This window comes from Perca flavescens, chromosome 5 (genome assembly GCF_004354835.1).
Source record: "Perca flavescens isolate YP-PL-M2 chromosome 5, PFLA_1.0, whole genome shotgun sequence".
Lineage (NCBI taxonomy): Eukaryota > Metazoa > Chordata > Actinopteri > Perciformes > Percidae > Perca > Perca flavescens.
The window spans coordinates 31,691,932-31,712,723 of record NC_041335.1 but is presented as its reverse complement, the minus strand read 5'-3'; the positions used below and the strand labels follow the sequence as shown (position 1 = coordinate 31,712,723).

The 20,792-nt window shown below is 40.9% G+C and overlaps 1 protein-coding gene across 1 annotated transcript in view; it reads right to left on the bottom strand.

Moving 5' to 3' along the window:
• Positions 1 to 20,792, bottom strand: part of antxr2a (ANTXR cell adhesion molecule 2a) — an 81,945-nt gene that overhangs the window by 20,863 nt on the left and 40,290 nt on the right. The window contains exons 14-16 of the mRNA XM_028579023.1: positions 20,412 to 20,501; positions 17,961 to 18,131; positions 17,553 to 17,633 (exon numbers count right to left, since the gene is read on the bottom strand). Coding sequence (XP_028434824.1) covers positions 17,553 to 17,633; positions 17,961 to 18,131; positions 20,412 to 20,501 — 342 coding nt within the window. The remainder of the gene's footprint in view (positions 1 to 17,552; positions 17,634 to 17,960; positions 18,132 to 20,411; positions 20,502 to 20,792) is intronic.

The following is a 20,792-nucleotide window of genomic DNA, read 5'->3' as shown; positions in this document are numbered from 1 at the left end:
TATAGTGACATAGTGAACTTTCCAGATCCACAGCTATTAATACAATGTAGTCTATCATAGCTGGACAGGTCGAGCTGTCTCTGCTCAAAGTAGAACTTAATACATTTTGACAGATGATTGAAATATTATCCTAGCCAATATTTGTGGCAGTTTTCAATATCTTTACATGCCATAATAGGTCACTGATATTAAAATACAATATGTGAGTTCCAGCCTCAATAGTACATAGCAAAATACTTTTAAACTGTTTAGGGATGAAACCTCAATAACCCAAAGTATCAAAAAACCACGCACAGTAAGCTGGCATTAAATACTTTGTCAGGTCTTCTTTACATATTCTGGAATTATATATTTCTTATAGGAGTGCTTGTGTACAGCTCGATAGACTTATAAGAAGTCTTGACTGTTTTCTTAAAAAAAGGAAGTTTAGTAAAAGGGTTTGGAAAAGAAACCTACAGTAAAACATATTTATAGAACTTACACTTAGGTATTAAAAAAAAAAGTATTGTTTTGGTATGTCTACCAAAACTCAAGTATCACATTGACATCAGTATCAATACATTTTGAATGATATCCCGTATTGCTTTTTTGATATTTTAGTGGTCATGTTTTTTTTTTTCCATTACCTCCGTCCAGGAGGTTATGTTTTGGTTGGGTTTATTTTTCTGTCAGCAGGATTACGGAAAAACTCCTGGCCCAATTTCCATGAAACTTGGTGGAAGGAAGAACCTAATAAATTTTGGAGCGGATCCGAATCACGGGCCAGATACACAACTTATTTTTCACTTTCATTAATATTGCAAGATAGAGCATGGCGTTGGCAGAGGTCTGTGTACTACTAGTGCCCTTCTAGTCTTTGATGTATTACATGTGCAAGGCTTATAGCACGAAGGAAAAAAGTAACGCCTTTAATTTAAATGGACAAACATTTTGGCTCTTTGTCAGATCTAAATGTGTTTTTTTATTTAAAAGAAAAATAAACCAAACTGCATCAGTGCTAAATGAAGAAACCTGCCTAAATGTATCTGAAAGTTTAAGTTTCCATAATTTATATCTGGAAATATCAGTTTAAAGAATTAGTAAACAAGATTCTGACCAAGCATTTACATACAACTTACCCAGCTCTATTCACAATATTGTAAAGACTATTTTTCCACTATCATATACTTATCACAATATCTATACAAAAGTAAATTAATTCTTTCTGTGCACTTTGATAACTATGTTTTGCAACTTCTTTGACAAATGTACTTGGAATCATGAACTTGAAAAACGGAATTTTGTAAAATATGATCACATCATCATATGATCCCAGTGAAAGTCCGTTAATTGTGAATTATCACCCAACCATAAGAATGATCTTACATCATAAGAGCAGTAGACAGCAGGACTATCAGATATACTGTATGAGAAAATGGATATATCAGTCTAAGTGCAGGGCAGCAACTCAATCTGTCTAATTGACTCAAATATTCTGCTCTGAAATCCCAAAGGCTTCTGGAGCAAAACCTGCACATACACACACACATTACACACGCACGTTACACACACACACACACACACACACACACACACACACACACACACACACACACACACACACACACACACACACACAGAGGCCCCCTGTCCCCTTCGTTTTCTCCTCCATAGCCCCGGCTTCATTAGCAGCGGTTTGCATCATCCCCGGTGAAAACGTCACATGTCATCAGTGACTCCATTCTTTATCACTTCCTGTGGTATAGACAGTGTAACCTTCAGAAACCTGCTGCCCACAGTTTTACGTCTTAATTAGGAGCACTGTCAGAGGCGCCCAGCTCCCCTCGTCCCAATGTGAATGGACAGAGAGGGATGGAGACGGAGAGGGAGTGTTAAAGACGGAGAGGAGGACAAAGTCAGACGCCAAGGCAGCAGACAAAGGCGGTGGAAGGAAAAGATGTACAGTGGAGGAGAAAGAGAGAGATAGGGGGGCAGGCAGGAAGAGGAGGGAGACGAGGGCAAAGAGACAAGACTGGAAGTTGTGACAGTGTGTGATAAAAAGAGACAAGAGAAAGTAAGTAAGAAAGAATTTTGTGTGTAGCAAAGTTTCATCACAGTATTCATAATTCTTATGAATTTGAGAGAGAAGTATACACACATAAATACTATTGTGACGAAGAAAGAAACACTCAAATAAAACTTAAAAAGGTATATTTGGCTACATATAATTTACAATGCTGTGCCTATACAGTACCTCAATTAGGGCACAAAACTGTACTTTTTATAAACCTTACTTATTAAATATGAATGTTTTAAAGAATCCTTCAAAGTTCTAACATGTTTAATGGTGTCTAAACACAAACTGTACTAACTCAGGAAGCATTCAAAGTTTGAATATTCTAACAAGATTACGGCTCTGATCAGATATTTCTGTATTTGCCAAATGTTTTCACTTCGTACAACAGGCAAATTTTAGTCTGTACCAACTATATATTTAATAGCGAGCCATATTCATGTGAGCTGCAAATGTTCCACAAATGAAAAAATCTGAAACACCTTAACATTTAAAATCCAAAAAATGTCCTCCAAACACACAAAACAATGCAGAGACAAGGTGCTTGATCGGTTCCAAATGCAGTCCAGGAACCTTAAGGTGTTCTTGAAGTTGAGAAAATTGGTGATGAAACCATGTAAGGTCGAAACCAGAGGGTGTTTTAAAGCATTACGTTGAATTAAAGAAAGGCTTCTAATATAATGTTTTTCCTTGCTCTGGCTAACAGAGCCTGAGAAAAAAAATTTTGTGACCAAAAAAAAACATTAAACATACAACACGTAAAACCAAATCACATCTGGAGTTGTCAAAGAGCAGGAAATACAGAGAGAGAGAGAGAGAAAAGAAAGGAGGAGGATGGAAGACGAGCAGAAGCGAGTGGAAGTTCTGTTGGCTACTTGCTCGCAGGGAAAGAGTGAAAATCCGGCTTAGCGGCGAAAACACTGGAGACGCTTGTGTCCTCAGTTTGGGGACAGCTGACGGGTTAACACTATTAAGACTGCAGAGAACACAGGACTGAATGTGCATCTGTGCTCCCAAACAGTGGGATTCAACGGCGCTTTCGAGGCATTCGCTTAGACACAGATAAACAGACAGACGGACCGCAGAGAAGCAAAGGGACGACTCAGGAACACGCATACTTTTTGTTTTGTTACCACACTTCTATGACGGCTTCATCGTTTTTGGGAGTTCATCAGCAAACACAGCTTTAAGAGGAATTATTGTTTAATTTGCATGAAGAGGATTATGCCTGAATTTCATATTATTTGTACCCTGTGCATCTCTAACCTGAGACAGCCTCTGGGTGAATATCTGCTATTGTGGCCCAAACAAACAGAAATATAAATAAACAACAAACAGTAAAGGAAGCCGCCAGTGAAGCTGCACTGGAGAGTCTCTGTACAGCCATGAAAAAAGCCATTAGAGCACTTAAGCATTAATTAAATCTGTATCATCATTACTCAGTATAATTGAAGGTGAGACAACCTATCAATTGTAAAAGATCACACTGTCATTAAGGTTAATAAGCTGTTTTATAAACTATCGTCATTAACATCAGATACATCTATTATAATGATAAATGACATATTGATAGAATAGGCGGTAAAATTGCCGTCTTCTTCAAAGATGGCGTACGGTGTGCATGGACGAGGTGAGACAAATGAGACGGAGAGACGAGTGAATCAAAGTTTTATCAAGTCGAATACTTGATTCTGTAGGAGAAGTCTAAAAAAATAACCGTAATAAGGGTTACTTCATGAGGTGGGACAGGAAAAAAAAAACAACTACATCTGGAACCCCTTCAAGAATGTTTTCAATTAGCCGCTGGGCCGTTTTGCCAACTATTGTCACATCTGCATCTTTTCTCTCAATCAATTATGAAACAATGTAATTTATTCATGGGCTACTCAGGCACCAGTTGTGAGAATGTATGAAGAATTCAACCGCCGGAATGACAGGGGGGGGAAAAAAAAGCATTCACAGCATCCTTAAAGAAGACATCTGTATAAATCACAGCACATAGAGTGAAGAGTTGCACAGAGATTGTTTTCAGTAAATAAAATCCACTTTTGTGAGGTGTGACTGCAGAGCTGCTGATGTGTTTTTAACGGATTTTAACTTTCCTTTCAGCCACAGGACATTACAAAGAAATAATTTGGTACTTTTTATAATTTTAAGTATAACATACATATAATTACCAATCATGTGTCGAGAGATAAAACCAGGAAGCAAGGAAATCTCTCAGAGGCTTTTTTCCTTCTTAGCTGAGGTCACTTAACACAAAATTAATCAGTGTCAAATAGGAATTAAAACGTCTTTAAATAGCTGTTGAGCCTACAGTTTAGGATGAAAGAGTTTGGGCCATTTGCATGCTTAAGCTCATTAGCATAATTAAGCTCATGATCAAAAAATGGCAAAGGCCTGGCGCTGAAGGAGTTAACGAGGTGGAGCCAGTAATTGGACGAGGAGTGACCCTTTCACAGCGGCTGACGGGGATGTGGCTAATTCACTTAAATGGTCACTGGAGGCCCATCCAAACTGATGCAATTAGTTCTTGGGGTGCTTTACTGTTTAAAAGACAAAAAAATAATAATAATAAAATAATAATAATAATGACAAATTAAAACCCCCCAACATGAAACACATGAATGATCAGCTCAGCTCAGCGTTATCGAGATGGATGTCAAAATGTTTGTCTGATTTCAAATGTGTTCGTTACTACATGTCTTAACCATGACCAGTCACTTCAGTTGTGTGACAGTAAGTCGTTACTCCTCTTTTAAGGATCCAACTTCAATAGAAACATCGTACAAGAAAAAGTTCTTGAGTATTGAGAATATGACTGCTTACGACTTAAAGTTTACATCCATTTATCACCTTTGGGTAAAGACAAAAAATAATTCCCAAAAGATGCTTTGAAGAGCAAAGACCTCGGGGTGAGTGACATTTTTAAACTCTGTGTATGTCTAATGTATTTAATTTTCTAGACCCCCTTCCCTTCCTCTTAGTGTTTTTGCCACTTGTCAGGCCGCCATTGTAAATAAGAACCTGTACTTAATGACTTGCCTTAAAGGTCCAATGTGTAGGAATTTCTCCCATCTAGCGTTGAGATCATATATCGCAATCAACTCTCGCGCACCACGCAGTCCAAAGTACGTATTACAGCTACGGTAGCCTTCACTCTTCAAAATCCGGTCTCTTGCTCTCTCCCTTTTTCTTTTTCTGGGCGAAGAAGAAGACTCCTGTTCCTGAAATTTGGATTTTGAATATGTGTGGTCCTCCATGTTTCCTTCTTCAAACTTGCCGGGGCCGGGAAGCTACGATACCCATTAGCAGCATTAGCAGCACCTGTGAGTTTATCATGTGACAGCGAAAACGCGAAAGGTGGAGCGGTATGTCCTGTATGTCCCTTACTGGCTAACTTATTTCAAGATGGCGCATGAATATGGAGCGTCTACCCCAGTTCATGCGAATGCAAATGTAAAATGTCAAGCCAATAGGAATACTTAGAATTGATGGTGGTGGTAAATATTCATGAACAAGGACAAGTTTGCGAACGGGCAACACAGATTTTGATAATGACCAACTAAACATTTTACACACTGGACCTTTAAAAAAATAAAAATAAAAATAAAAGGTAAAATAATAAATTAAAACATTGAATTAATCAGTCAAAGATGTTGGGACATTTTTTGTTAACAAGTGATCTACAAGATCACTTATCAATTCTGAAAAGATAACATCAATATTTACCTATTTCTGTGCCGATTGTGTGTCCCTATATATACATTTTTACTTTAACAGGAAAGCCTTTAAAGGATCTATTAAGTAAAAATTATTACATATTTTCCACATCTTAGGTTGAAATGATCTTCGATATTTGGAAACAGTGTATTGTTTAGTACTGAATCAGAACATGAACTTCTGAGACTGTATTATCCGCAGTGTTTTATAACACAGGTTGGCAACAGTGCCTGAATTACCTCTGCTAACATCTTAAAAATGAATCAAATGTAATGAAGAAAAAAAAAAAACTTTAGTAAATGTTGCACTGATTTAATGGGTGTGGTTATTGCACAGACTGACATCTGCTAACTAAATCAATCACAAGATTCTTAAAGATATAGCTGGCTTGTCACCTCAGCTACCAATCAGATATTGGCAAATATTTAGACATTTGGTTCATGGAAGCACCTTTAGAGTACTTGTGTCTGGTCCTTGTGCCTTAAGCGTGGTACCTGTTGAGGTTGGAAACTCCAGTCTTGTCATTTTAGACATTGTGTAGTTAGCAAAAAAAGTGGAGACCTACAGCATTAATTACATCAATCCGATTGTTTCATTTGGCATTCATTTGCAGTACTGCGATATATCAATATGACTAAAATATTCAAATGAATATTGTAATACAGAAGTCGGCTATATAGATCAGGTTCTCTGCAATATTAAGCTATGATTCTTCAAAGACAGATTCACCTTTCAGAAAGCGAGTGATAGTCTATATCAACCACGTTCCACTTACGGAAATTCCGCCGGACGTCCCTCTTTTTAGGCCGGATGTCACCTTCCACTTTCTTTGTGTTGGAATTCTAAACTCGGGTGGATTTATGAGGACTCTGGTTAACTTCCCCTCAGACCCCTGCAGGGTAAATCCAGACAGCTAGCTAGACTATCTGTCCAATCTGAGTATTCTGTTGCACGTCTAAAACAACCTTTGAACGTACACATGTTCCACCGAAACAAGTTCCTTCCCGAGACTATTTAGCAGAGGAACTGTGGCCCTGTCTGGCGATTGTGATTGGTTTAAAGAAATGCCAATAAACCAGAGCACGTTTTTCTCCCATCCCGGGAATGCTGTGTGGACTAGCCAGACCCTCCTCCGCAGCACTGTGGAGGAAGGTCTGGCAATGCGAGACTAGAAAGCGAGTGACCTGTAAGAGTTCTATCAGCCACCAGCTTTAGAGGAGCAACAGGACGGCAGCAGAGAGACAGACTCAGGCCTGCAAACCAATGAACAGAGCCACGTTAGTGACACTCCACTGCTCTGTTCACAGTGGAGGAGAGAGGCTCGGTGGGGGGGCGGTTACGTAGTTTAAGAATAATTATATTCATAATGACAGGGTTTTGCAAACGAAACAAGATTTTTTCACAAGAAAAGATAAGAAAATTATAGAGATGTATTGAAATGGTAATACTAGCGACATTTATAAACATCATCAATGATGGTAAAGCTTGAGGATTAAAGTACAAAAAAGAAAGAAATGGAAACGGTCATGTTGTTCATTCAGTATGAGAATTACAATCCGAGGTTCACATGTTTACACGTTTATTCATAACGCATGTCTGTGATCAAATGCAAACATTTTAGAGCGGATCATATTACATGGAGCTTCATCCGAGGGCCCTTCACTACATATTAGCCACCACCGTCACATTGTTACATTCACGTATACAAAATACAAAGCAGGCTAATTGAATATTCACTGTGAACATATTCGCTGCATAACATGACTCCCTGCTTCCATCTTTTTAAAAATTCAAATCGATGGGAGGGGAGGAAGAGGGAGGGGGGAGGCATTGGAATACATTACTGCATGTATGTGTGATCCTCAGCCCCTCCTCCCTCCTCTATATGTCTGTCAGGAGGTGAGCCGGGGAGGAGGAGGGCAAAGTGCACGCGACAGAGCCGGCCTCGGCAAAGCTGACGTTAACAATAATGTAATTTAATTAAAGCTAAGATCCCAGCGGTCCTCGCCAAACGACCAGGCTTTGATTTTAATAGGTGATGAAGAAAAGGCTCGGCACACGGCGCCACCGCCACCGCTCCAACCAGTCTGAGGGGTTCTGGGAAAAAAGGCACCGGCAGGACATCAGTTTAGATCGTATCAGGCAGAGGGGGCAAAAGGGAAGGCGGGGTACTGGGTGCAGGTACCAGCCCCGGCCACCCAAATACAACAACACCGATCAGTTAATGGAGAGGAAAAGGGGAGTCCTCCAACACAGGGGGGGAACAGTCCCCTCCCCAAAAAAAAACAACACCAAGGAAAAAACAACACTGGAAAATACTTGATTGAGTCGCAAAATACTTTTGTAGGAAAGGGAATAAAGCTGTGTTCAAAGTGGATTTCACTGCAGAATGAGATTTAGAGGAAAGAGAAAAACAAGAGCTAATCCAAAACTGACCGAGGAGAGATCAGAGTCAGAATCTTCACATGCACATAAATTGCATTAAAATCGGGAAGGATATTAAAATATCCAACAAACAGCTTGTGACTTGTTTTGTTTTTTGGGTGACAGGTTGCTCGCAAAACATTATTTTCTTTGTTGTTGTTTTTTTGTTGTAAATTCAATTATATAATAATAAAAAATCAACGTAAAACCGTGGAAATAAAATAATCTGTTTTGTCATATTTGTATCTATTTAATGACGATGAACATGTTGTGTCTGGGCTGTAAAATATATATATATGTGTGTGTGTTCATTGTATACAAAAAAAGTTGGAAGATCTTTGAATAACATACTTCATAGTTCAATGACATTTTCAGTAAAACTCTAGCTGCTTATGAAAAAATAATTAAAATGGAATGTCAATTTGTGAACTACATTTAAATGCATTCTGAAATGAAAGTGTTTCAAATGGTCGTTTTTAAGTGAAGCCTTAGATTCTGAGAAATCTGGGAACAACTAGAAGGGATTTGGTCGTGATATCTGACTAATCATTTTCACATTATTTTTCTCTTTTTCCCCACATTAGCTTACTTTTCACTTTGCTGCACCAACCAGCCACCACCAACAACAACAATTAGCTTCCTTTTTCCTGGTCTCACACACACACACACACACACACACACACACACACACACACACAAGCATGGACTTGCCGTGCGGGGGCATGAATGAGGAGGGGAGGATGGAGGGGAGAGGAGGGGGGGGGATTAACATGGCGGTCATTATCAAATTTACAACCAGTCATACAGACATCTGCCCTACTTTTCCTCGGTTAATGTAAAAAGAACTAATCTGGTTAAGAGAGCACGGGCGCGGCTCATAAATCGCCGGTGCTCTCCGCAATAGTTAAAGCTGTCACTTCTCTTGTGGGGGAGCGGCGGCTGAATGGAGCTGTCAGCTGGCTACTTGTTAGGGCTAACAAGGCCGTCCACTGATAGGACTAATGAGGCCCACGGCTCGCCGCTTCCCCACACAGCCCACCGCCACCACCACTACTGCTGCTGCTGCTTTATGTGCTAGATAACGTAAAAACAGCTCCAAGGTGCGAGAACAGGACACAGATAACCGCAACATAAAGCCGATCGCTGCACTACATTGTAGTATCAAGAAAATGACACCTGATGTTGTATGTATGTATGTATTTTTATGGGAGATAATCTCACCCTTACTGGTAATGGAACAATAAGATTGTCATATCTAAAATACTGTAGGGTAAATTAGGAAGGAAAACTTTCTTTTGCAGTGCCCTTTATTTTACAAGCTGGCTGTAGAAAAATGCATGACATGGCTTGAACAATGTTTAACAAGAAACCGAGATAAAAATAGTTTCATACTTAAGAAAATGTGGCATTGATGGCTTGTAGCCTGGGTGGAGGACCATTTTAGGATCGTTAATTTTGTGTTTCTTTTAAAGAAATTGTTTTTATTTGACATTTTTACACTGAAAGTATCTGAAGAATGTCTGAACATGAAAGGGTGTACAGTATATCCATGGTTCTAAATCCACAGAATTGGTATTTTAAAGTGCTAAGCTATCCAAATTGATGTTATATTATTAGCGGTGGAGATTTGTTTGAAAAGACTGAATAACCGGGATGCTTGAATTACCAATGAGCCACCAGGACCAATAAGACTAAGCAGCAGCTAGAAACTTCAGAAAATCCAGGGGTAATTGGAAAACACTATTTAACTGAAATTATATTTCTTGGCTAAAAAGTGAACCCTGCACTGAATTGTTAGATTTTACAGCAGCAACAAGCTATTAACCCTGTTGTCCAACTCCCTCTTGAGTAAAAATCCACACAACACATATGCAGTGCAACAAAGAAGGATATAATAATAATAAAACCACTAAATAAATTCCTCCCCCCCTCAGCATAGAGAGATAAATGTGATGATGGGGTTAAATGTCAAGCATGAGTAACGTCTGATTGTTATTTTGAGCTTTGTTTTTCAGAGTCAACTTCAGCCTTTCCAAATGAAGCCTCATTTCTTTAACCAACGCTTTTTCCACCAGAGCGTCGCATTATTTGCGACGCTCTGGTTTTATTCCGACTACCCCTGTTAATTAGGAAATCTCATGCTCTCTGATCTAGGGGGTTGTTTCATCGTAATGTCATTTGCCAGGTTGTTTACTTTCGATTAAAGCCTTTTATTATGAAATTAAGTGTTACATTTGTTTCAACGAGGTATTTATCTTTGTGATGCTAAGCATCCTGACTGATGACATGTAGACGTCCTCCTGCATGCAGCATCGCCCTGTGTTTGTTCTTCATTAGTGCTGCTGTCAACTCTTTCTTTAGGCATATATTAGTACCACATTAGCATATTGTCTAATCAGACGTTTAGGTACCAAAATATTCCTTTCAACGGCTGTGGAAAGAGCAAAACGTGGGCCTTCTGTAATGCCGAAAACCTTCAAGAATGTGTCATCTTTTGGCTCTTCTTAGGTAGTTTTTTTTTTTTTTAACACTGAACAATACAGTTTGACGGCTTTTATTAGTTTCAAGAAAGATGTTCTCACCATACTCAGTGTGGCATTGTTATGCGACAAGAGGAAGCGTGAAAGGATGAATATGTGTGCATCTGTTTACGTTTTTTTAAACAATTTTGAACAAATGTTTGCTCCGATTTATATACTGTAGTTCAAGTGACAAAAGATGCAAAGAAAGAAGCTGCTAAATACTTCCCTTATGTATAAGGCTGAATAAACAAGTCAGTTAAATTAATTCCAATATTGAGCACAGTGTTCAACCATTCTCACTGTGGCCATCCCAGATATTTCACCTCTTGCATTATCTAACTGGGTCATTGTGTATCTCTCATGCAATAATCAGTCTGCCTGATGTCCTGTGAGGCAGCCATTTCCTCTCTTGGATCATTTCCATGTGACCAGCCTGCTTAATACATACTGATACACCAGTACAACCAGTATGGTAGCCAGTTTACTGCTGATCCTATGGCATGGCTGTAGTCCAATATTTAAATCTGTATCTAAATCTGATTCAGTGGTGTAGTGAGTTGGGTTTAGCTATCTGCTACTGGTGATATTAATCATCCAGTATGTTTGTACAGTATGGCAACAGATCAGGGATACTTTGCTCTTTAAATGGCCAACATGTTGCCTTCCAAAAACCCATTCATCTAGAATGTATATCTTCGTCTATCCATCATACTATGTATATATACACACATATATACACACACACACACATATATATATATATATATATATATATATATATATATATATATATATATATATATATACACACACACATATATAAATACATATATACACATATATACATACACAGGCGCTCACCACACAGAGAGGGAGGGGAACATGTTTTTAGTGGTGGAGAAAACCCACACAGATATGGGAAAAACAAGCAAACTACACTAAAAGGCCCAGGACGACCAGGGGTCGAACCTGGTACCTTCTTGCTGTGAGGCCACATTGCTAACCACTGGGCCACCGTGCCTTTAACTGTAAATGAGATTTTGCCCCATCAGCTGTTCACTCCTCTACCATTGAGAGAAACTCCGATAGAAACTTGAGCTCCATTTGCGCTGGAAGTACATTTCCAACAAAATGTGACCCGGTAGCTCACAATGTAAAAATGCAGTTTAGATGCCAAAGAGTGGCTGCCTATCCTCTCAGACACGGGCTTGTTGGTTTACAGTAATTATATGTTGATGACTTACTGATGTTAAAATGCTACATGTAGCACCTTCATGCCAGTCAAATACTGAAACTTCGTCCAATTTCAAGTCTAATGTTTTACTTGGCTCTATTTCCATGCAATCACCTCGCAGCACCCTAAGTGAGCCCTGAGAACCGGCAGGCACGACACTGAGCTGTATTACTGTGACCTCCAAGGACAGCTCTGCCATGCAATGCCATGCCATGCCGTGCGGTGCCAGGCAAGGAGACTGTCACCTCTAGCCTCGTTGGCCCTCGGCTTATGCCAGCCTTGTCCTCGTTTTTTTTTTTTCCTTACACCTCCCTTTTACATCCGTCCTTTTATCTCTCCTCCCTCCATCTGACGGGATTCTTCCAGAGCAGGTCCGTGGAGTCCCTCTGCTTACAGTCACTTAATTAAACACTCCCACAGCACCGACAGCCGTTAAATTAAGACGCTGTCACAGCCGGGACACCGAGCACTGGCAGGGAGAAGGAAAGATAAACCAGCTGAGGGAAGAGCGGAGGAAGAAGAGACAAGGAGAGGTGGGAAGCTGCCTCTCCGACTGCAGTTTACAGCCTCACGTGTTCTTCATCTGCACAGTTTCTTAAGACACATTTTAGGGGGGAAATCTTGCCTATCGTACTCGAGTCCTCAGTCGAAAGCTAATATATGGCTGGATCGTGTAGGGTCAATGTGCTAATTGTGGCCAATATGTTACAGAGATATTCCGCCATAGTGACCTAATAACCTACACTGCCTATTACTACCACTTGAAAACCTTTAATGCCGTTTTTTCTCTGCTCTGATCCCCAACACCTGTCTGCGCTCAGAATGTCCACATCACTTTTTCTCTCTATCGCTCGACCACACACTTGCTAGATCACACACACTACACACAAATGAGGCTTTCTGGGCTTTGCAGGTGGAGTAACAAACACGTTCTGCAACAACAACAACAACTGCGTATGTATTGAGGAAGTGGATGAGATGATGATATAGGAGGCAAAGACGTTACCAGCAGAAACAGCGTCGTGCAGATTCATTTTGAAAGAGCAACGGCCAATGGGGAAACTCCAACTCGACGGCGAATGGTCTAACTCACTCACTTCATAAACTCACACAACACACATGGTTTACAACAGTATAAAAGGTCCATCAGATAATTCCTCCACACACCAGCATACTCAGCCCACACGTCCCCTTGGTGAGGAACAGATGCGAGCAAGAGGAACAAATGGAAGTCCACACGGACTCAGAAGAACTCCAACGCCTGTTCTCAGTTTCTGGCGTGTGTCTTCTTCTGTAGGAGGACACAGAGGGTTTAATGTATGGTGATGCATCCGTCATTGCACACCTCGGTTGGACATTTTGTTTACATCTGCTTTTAGAAAACAATACCTAAAGTGTGAAGGTGGGGGGGCGGATTTCTGAAAACACACATGCAGGCACACCACCACCTCTTTAAAAAACCTGAGTTCTCTCTCTCTCTCTCTCTCTCTCTCTCTCTCTCTCTCTCTCTCTCTCTCTCTCTCTCTCTCTCTCTCTCTCTCTCTCTCTCTCTCTCTCTCTCTCTCTCTCTCTCTCTCTCTCTCTCTCTCTGCCACCTTCTCTACCTACTGTCCCCAGTTGATACCCGGCAAAACTTGGCGGCAGATGTTGCTGTGCTAAGTTGGCTCTGAAGTGCCTCCCCGGCTCCCCGGTCTCACCGACAACACAGTCAAACCACATTAGATCTCTTTATTTGTGCCTGGGGCAAGTTCGGCACTGCAGCTGTGTCCACCCCCACTCTACCTTTGGTGTTGAAGGCCCTTGGGCGCTAAATGTGAGACCAGCAAAAAAAAAAAAAAAAAAAAAAAAAAAAAAAGAGAGAAAAAAACTGTTTCACTCTCATTTTCTGTCTCTCTGTCTCTCTTCTGCATCTGCTGACAATCCAGCAGTCTGGCTCCGGGCGGCAGCACTGAGGGAGGGAGGGTCAGGAAGGGAGTCTGCCGAGGGAGGGAAGAGGGGTGAGGATAGAAGCTCGGCAAGGAGAGGGGGAGGTGAGGGGGGTAGTATGGACACCAGGTCCCTGTGCTGAACAGATGTCTGTGACAACCTGCTTCCTTACACCTGTACGAGTCCTTGTAACCCCGCGGATGCAGCCGCTGAAAAATTCATGACCCTGGTGGTTTCCTGTCTGCCATCAAAGACCACTCCCCTTCCTCCCCTCCGCTGCTCCTCTCCCTTATACACGTCACCGCTGCCCACTCTGCCATCTACACCTAACCTCCCACCAGACAGTCCAGACTCCTCTCCCTTTGATCAAGTCAAGTTTATCTGTTCAGCCCAATATCACACGCATGTCTCATTGATACCAGGCTAGTGGGCTAACAACAATAGAAGTTACTAACTCACCATCAGCACTCTAAGAAGACAAGGAACAAACAAAAAACGTATAGCACATACAAAAAGAATATATAAGCGAAAATCTGAGATGGCAAAATGGCAATTTAAACAGAAACAGAAAGCTGTAATAGTTGGAAGAAACCCAACAGTGGGATACTAATGTTGTAAATCCAATATTTAAAAATCCAGTAAAAACTGGACTCGTGGAACAGGTCCAGGTAAAAACTCGTCCAGTGAAATATAAGGTATATAACATGATAACATTAGAACATGCAAACTGCGTTAATGGCCAGAGTCTTTAGCCAAGTTACAATACGTCATCGGACAGTTCTCATTGATTTTCCACTGGTTTAAAAATCTTAACTTGGACAATGAAACCTGAGGGTTCAGCAACTGATGCCAAGTCTTTGTTTGATGCTCTGCTACTTAAACACACCATCTTCACCAGGGAGTTGTGAATGAATGATGTATTTTATCAGGGTGTAGAGTCATCAAATAATACGATGACGGTGTTGATTTGAAAAACTATAATTGCTTGAAATTTGTAAAACAAACCGTAACGTTACCCTACAAACTATCTAAAATTCAAAGTTCAGTCTTGATCTTGGAAACAGCATTTGACAAAACAATTTCAGTATAGGTTTGTGTGAGTTTAATTACTTTTGAAAGAATCCATTTACTGATACTTTATAATCTATATGTGTAGAGTTGCAACTCAAGTACTGAAATTGTTTAAATCAAACTGAATCAAATCAGTATCAAAGAACATGTAATCTTTTCAAATGGACTAAATCAGAATTTAGGTGCTTTAATAAAAAGTATTTGTATTGGTTATTGTCTTGCTAGAAATACAGTGTTGAAATTCAACAGTAAACCAATTGGGGATTAAAAGACATCATGACTCACTTACATTTTTTACCAATATTCAGTCGTCTACTGCTCCGTTAGGATGTAACTTCAAAACACACACAGCCTTCGTGGCCTCCTGTTTGATTGTCAATGTCCGCTTTGTACGGTCTTAATCAAAGACTTAAAAGTGGAGTTTGGCGCAGTGATCGGCATGTGAATGCAGTGAGCCAGCGGCGCCGAGGACTCCACTGACAGCTTTTCTTCCATGTGTCCTATCCTGAGTGCTTTGGCACAACTGTGTTTACTCATCAGTGAGCTTCACTCTGTTTCCTACACTTCCAAACAGTTTGCTCGGAGCAACTGAGCTGACCTCTTGTGTGGGAACATCCATCATTTTTTACACTGTGGGAGCTGCAGCCATGATGTTTCCACATTCTGCCCTTTTTGTGCTTGAAAGTAAAACTCAGTTGGATTATTATATATTGGGCAGGGGATTCGTTGTCATTTCAACATGAAAACAGCAGTCTTTCCAACAAGCGGACTGCAGGAAAATATGCAGGTTTGGTCAAACCCTGGGCTCAAGACACAACACAAACAGCCCCAGCCCATTTGTTGACAATTTATCATGGCAGTGAAGCCAACTCACATCATACTTGTGTCCTTTCTGCCTTTACAAAGAGCACACGTGACTGTTAAAAAAGACAAACGGTTTTGAGACGGACTGTCCTGCACTGGTATTACTTGAGACTAAGAAAGAAAGCACTGATTATGTGATTACTAGCTCAAGAGATGTCTAGCTGACTCCTAGCCAAGTTTAAAAGTGGTTAACGTGGCTTCGGTTAAACAGTTGTAGTTTTCTAAAAGGTTTAGGTTACATATAACTGCTGTTGACAGCACTTCAGTTATATGCACATTATGTAGCAAGTTCAAAAAAATCATAATATGTAACCTACATATCTAAAAACTAGCATTTCAACCGAATTTAGCTCAGTTTTAACCATGATATCTGGACATCTTTTGACTTAGCATTTGTTTAAAATGTTTACTTTTTATAGTGCATCTTCTGGCATTCTGAGTTTTTTCTAAAGAGCACTGGGTAGCAACTGGCAGGCTCACAGCTGGCTGACCGGCTCGGTTTTTTCCATGTTCTACAGAGCAGTAAACGTTATTCCACTTGAGACTTTTTCAGTCTGACATCATTCTGTGAACCATTAAAAAACTCTTCTCAGACCGCTGTGTGAAGAGGAAGTGCCCACCAAAGTGGATAAAAGACATCAGGGACTAAATGTATACAGTAGGTATGTATGTGCATTTTTTTTCCTGTACAGCTTATGCAATACTTCTCTTCATTTACAAACTACTGTACAAAAGTGTATAGGAGTGACTACATAAAAAGAGATCCATGAAAATCAGTTTCTGGGCCTGAAATCTGGTTACAAAAGAAATGAAATCTAAATGCTCCACCTTCTGCAAACTGATTCTAATGTATGTTATTCATTTTGAGATATAGCTCAGTGTCTGTGGTTTGTTGGATCAACTGCTGCTGTAAAAAAGCTAAGAACATTTCAAAACATCTGGTTAACTCTGACTTGGTGGCGGTTTGTGAGCAGCGGGCTGTCCTAACCGCCTGCGAGGCGTCAGGTTTCAGTGTGTCGGTTTACGGAGCCGATATGCTTCCTCTTCTCTGACGGATGTTGAACAAAAGTCAAGAGTTTGACCATATTAGGTTGTCCCTGTCATGATTCCCTCGGTGAGCCGTTGCAGCTGAAGCTCACATCGGCCCAGTTAGGTAACAACAACACAATCCTTAACTCTTGCCAGCAGCTTCTTGTGCTAAGAGCCAATACACCGATTATTGTACCTCCACAGCTGTAATTCAATACTGCAATAACACAATACGTTCTTAACTCTAGTTGTGGTGACTCAAAAGATTTAGAAGGATAAAATACTCAAATTAGGTCATTCTAAAGATCACAATAGTCCTTATTAGGGCTTAGAAGGGTTACAACAACATTAAAAAGTCAAAAAAGAAGAAGACCATGCACACTGCTGACTGATGCAGGGAATTCTCTATTTATATCCCTGAATACAACAAACTGCATAGCTGACCACTGATGAGATTTTGACTCATGCCCTTCAGGCTTTAGGTTTGTGCAGCTAAAAACGCAACACAACATTCTGACGCTGATTAACTATATCCCACACACACCCTACAGTAAAACACCCACGTACACTTCAATGTTTATTCAATCTTGCATGCCTCTGCATATTTGCATGGTTTGTATTTTAGGCGTCCTTGCAAATACATTTTTCCACTGGGAACAAAAGTGTCAAGAGCTGGAAGCGTTCTAGGCTCTTTTCCCTGGCTTACCTTGTCTGAATCTGTGGGTCGCATGAGGGACACTCGGTCATACTGCCGCCCCAGCAGAGCCCACAAAGCGTCGAGACGACCCTGGTAAAAAAGAAAAATGTGATTTTAGTTCAGCTACATGAAATTTTGAGTGAGTCCTGAAGTTTTTGTTACAAAATAATATACTGTAAGCTCAAATGACTAATTACTAGCTTTTAGGTGCTGAATGAAGACCACAAGAGGCTGTTAAATGCTTTAAAGCACTAGTAAGTGGACCCCTGACCTGATGATTTTGTTACATAATATATCAAATGACAAACATCGTTAGTTAGAGGGAAGAGAACTGAAAAACATTCATACTGAAAGACAACAAATCCCCAACATCTTCAGTCCAATCAGTTGCAGGTACATGGCTGTAGTAACGCTCACCTTGATGGGGGTGTACCATTTGTTCTCGTTTTGATGGTAGGTGGGGGCAGCCCTCGGAGTGGGACGTTTGATCATTGGCTCCTCTACATCCTCTGGTATGGACACTACGGCGTTCTTGGCTTTCTCCAGCCTGGCCCCCTCCTCGGTCGAGCCCTTCTCGCCCCAGCGCACCTGGAGAGGTAAAAACCACACACACAGGACCAGTTTAAGAAACACAAATTGCTCATTCGGTTTACTACATACTGCAAAATATCAAAATTACATTAGTGCTGAACCTATTAGTCGAGTAACTCGTTAGTCAATCGTAGGGCTGGGCAGGTTATCTTCAATGAAATAAGTCCGCAACAATTTATCAAGCAAAAATGCCAAACCTTTCCTGGTTCCAGCTTCTCAAATATGGGGATTTGCTGCTTTTCTCTGTTTGATATAATTGAATAACTAATACTGTTTTGGCTGAAAAAAACATCTTGGAGGACATCTGCTTGGACTTTGGCTCATAAAATGTCAGTAAAATGCCCACCACAATTTCCCAAAACAAAGACAAACAACCACACTGCAGCAAATTAGGATTTAACTTTCATTAAATTTGGAAAAAAAAAAAAAGAAAAAAAAAAAAGAATGATCAAAATTGAAGCCAAAGAGCTGGATATATTTAGACTTTTAGCACCGATTATGGGTCAAACTCCGAAAACACAGAATACTATACTTCCCCAAATTGCAACTTGATAGTATATTTTCATTAGGTCCTCACTGCTTTGTGTGTTTGTGCTTTGTCTTTGTTTGGCCATGAATTTAAACTCCACCGCAGCAGTTTGTAACACAGGCTTTCTGTTATAAATCTATCTCCAAGCCTTATTTTTATTGTCTATGCCCTAAGCCCAAGATGAGAAAAGTCAAGTCATCATGGCACTGATTTTCTCAGACTCAACAAACTTCATTCAGAGCCATAGAGGATGTTGGAGAAGTATTTTCACACATTCAAATAATTTGCTGCAGCCCTTAATTAAAAATCAGGCGTCATACTCTACTAAATATCATCCATAACAGCCAATAACGAGGCAGAGGAGGCCGGGCACACTTTTAGCCATTGAGGAGCTAACTGGTACCGGAGAGATACTACTGCTATCACTATATTACCCATGAGAAAATTAAATGACTTGAAAACCTGTTTTTGCTTTTTTTAATAAGCACATTTGCATGTGATATAATGTGTTATTGTGCGAGCGTGTGAATGCGGGCCTGTGTGTTAGTTAAGCTGTCCTGCTTCTTAATTGAATTCATCACATCTGTTGCAGGGAGGAGATAAAAAAATAAATAAAATCCACCATCACATAAATGGGGAGAGGTGATTAATTAGCGACACAGTTTTCAAGCTGTAGGTTAAGCCGTGACAATATAGAACAGCTTTTCAGAATCATCTCTGGCCTGCCGCATCAACAAAAGAGAAGGCTGCGATGAATAAAAGATACATTGTCACCTCAGCCGGCTCAATACGCGTTTGAAATATTGGCAGCGGCAAATCGGCGGAGGTGGAGGCGGTTTTCTCAGCATGACGTCTGAAATGTGGATGAAGAGGAGAGTTCAGGTTGATCTTAACAAGCACCTCGTTCTACATCCACAGGGGCGGGGGGGAAGCTTCAGAAGTGGAGACGGGCCTGTCGGTGGGAATCAACCTGCTACAGATAGAAGGGAGCAATGGGATAGCCGAGCTCACAGCTCACCAACACTCGTGGGGGGGAAAAAGTTAAAAGATTGGAGCTCCCTGAGGCTGGTTGGAAATCCCAGCAACACCACCAACTTCCTCGGGGCTGAGAAGCGGTAGGGGAGGGAGGGGAGGGGGCTCGCCTTTAAACCTGGATTCCCTTCAGAGGAGGCGGATAACAAAGGGGCTGCCAAGGTTTGGGAGTTGAGGAGGAGGAGGTGGAGAGGAGAAGTGGGTGAGGTGGATATGTCAAGATGACAGCCGCACTCAATCCTTCATCGTGGCAATAACTTGATCCAATCAGGCCCGGACGGCCAAGGACGAGATGGCAGGGCCTGTCATGTCAGAGGCATCAGTGGACTGACGAGGACAGCGGGCCGGCCGGTCACTCAGCCGGTCCCTCCTCTCGCTGCCTGTGTTACTCAACAAACTTGTAGCTTCAGAGAAAACACGGACTGTCAGCAGTTTTTCTCTAAACGTGGTGCACGTTTACAGGACACCAGCTGTCAGAAATGTGACACATCCGGCTTTTTGTAGGATTTCAGCTCTTTTTAGCCGGTTACATTTGATAAGAGAAGATTGCCTTAATGTTTGAACAATTTGCTGCTCAAATCATTTCACACGGAGACAACTTCAAGGAGATTCATGTGTCAAACACAATGGAAGAGACTTTGAGTCTTTGTGACTGCGATGAAAGTGTTTCATGTTCCTGAAAGCAATATGTCGGGGGATAATATCTAGGCTCTGACCTCCATGCGTTTGATCCCTCCAGCTCCTCTTCCTCCATAGTAGGAGGCGTCTACAGTCGGCCACTTCTTCTTGGGCAGCTCCTCTGGCTCCTTAAAAAAGAAAAAGGGAAATTAGAGACTCATACTCATGTACACTATAAATAAGTGTATTGTAGTTGGAACCGTGTGCTAACTTTATTCTTGTAAACGACAACATCTATCAACCATACTGCGTGGACAAAAGGAAGGTAGTGCACCTGCCATTGTTCTATTTTCTTTCAATTCCACGTATCAACATTTGAATGTACTTCATCTCAACAGGAAAGACTCATTTACGTAATTTTGTCAGGAAGGAAGAGACACTCATGTCCTTACTTCTGCTACAGCCATTAATTCTTTCTA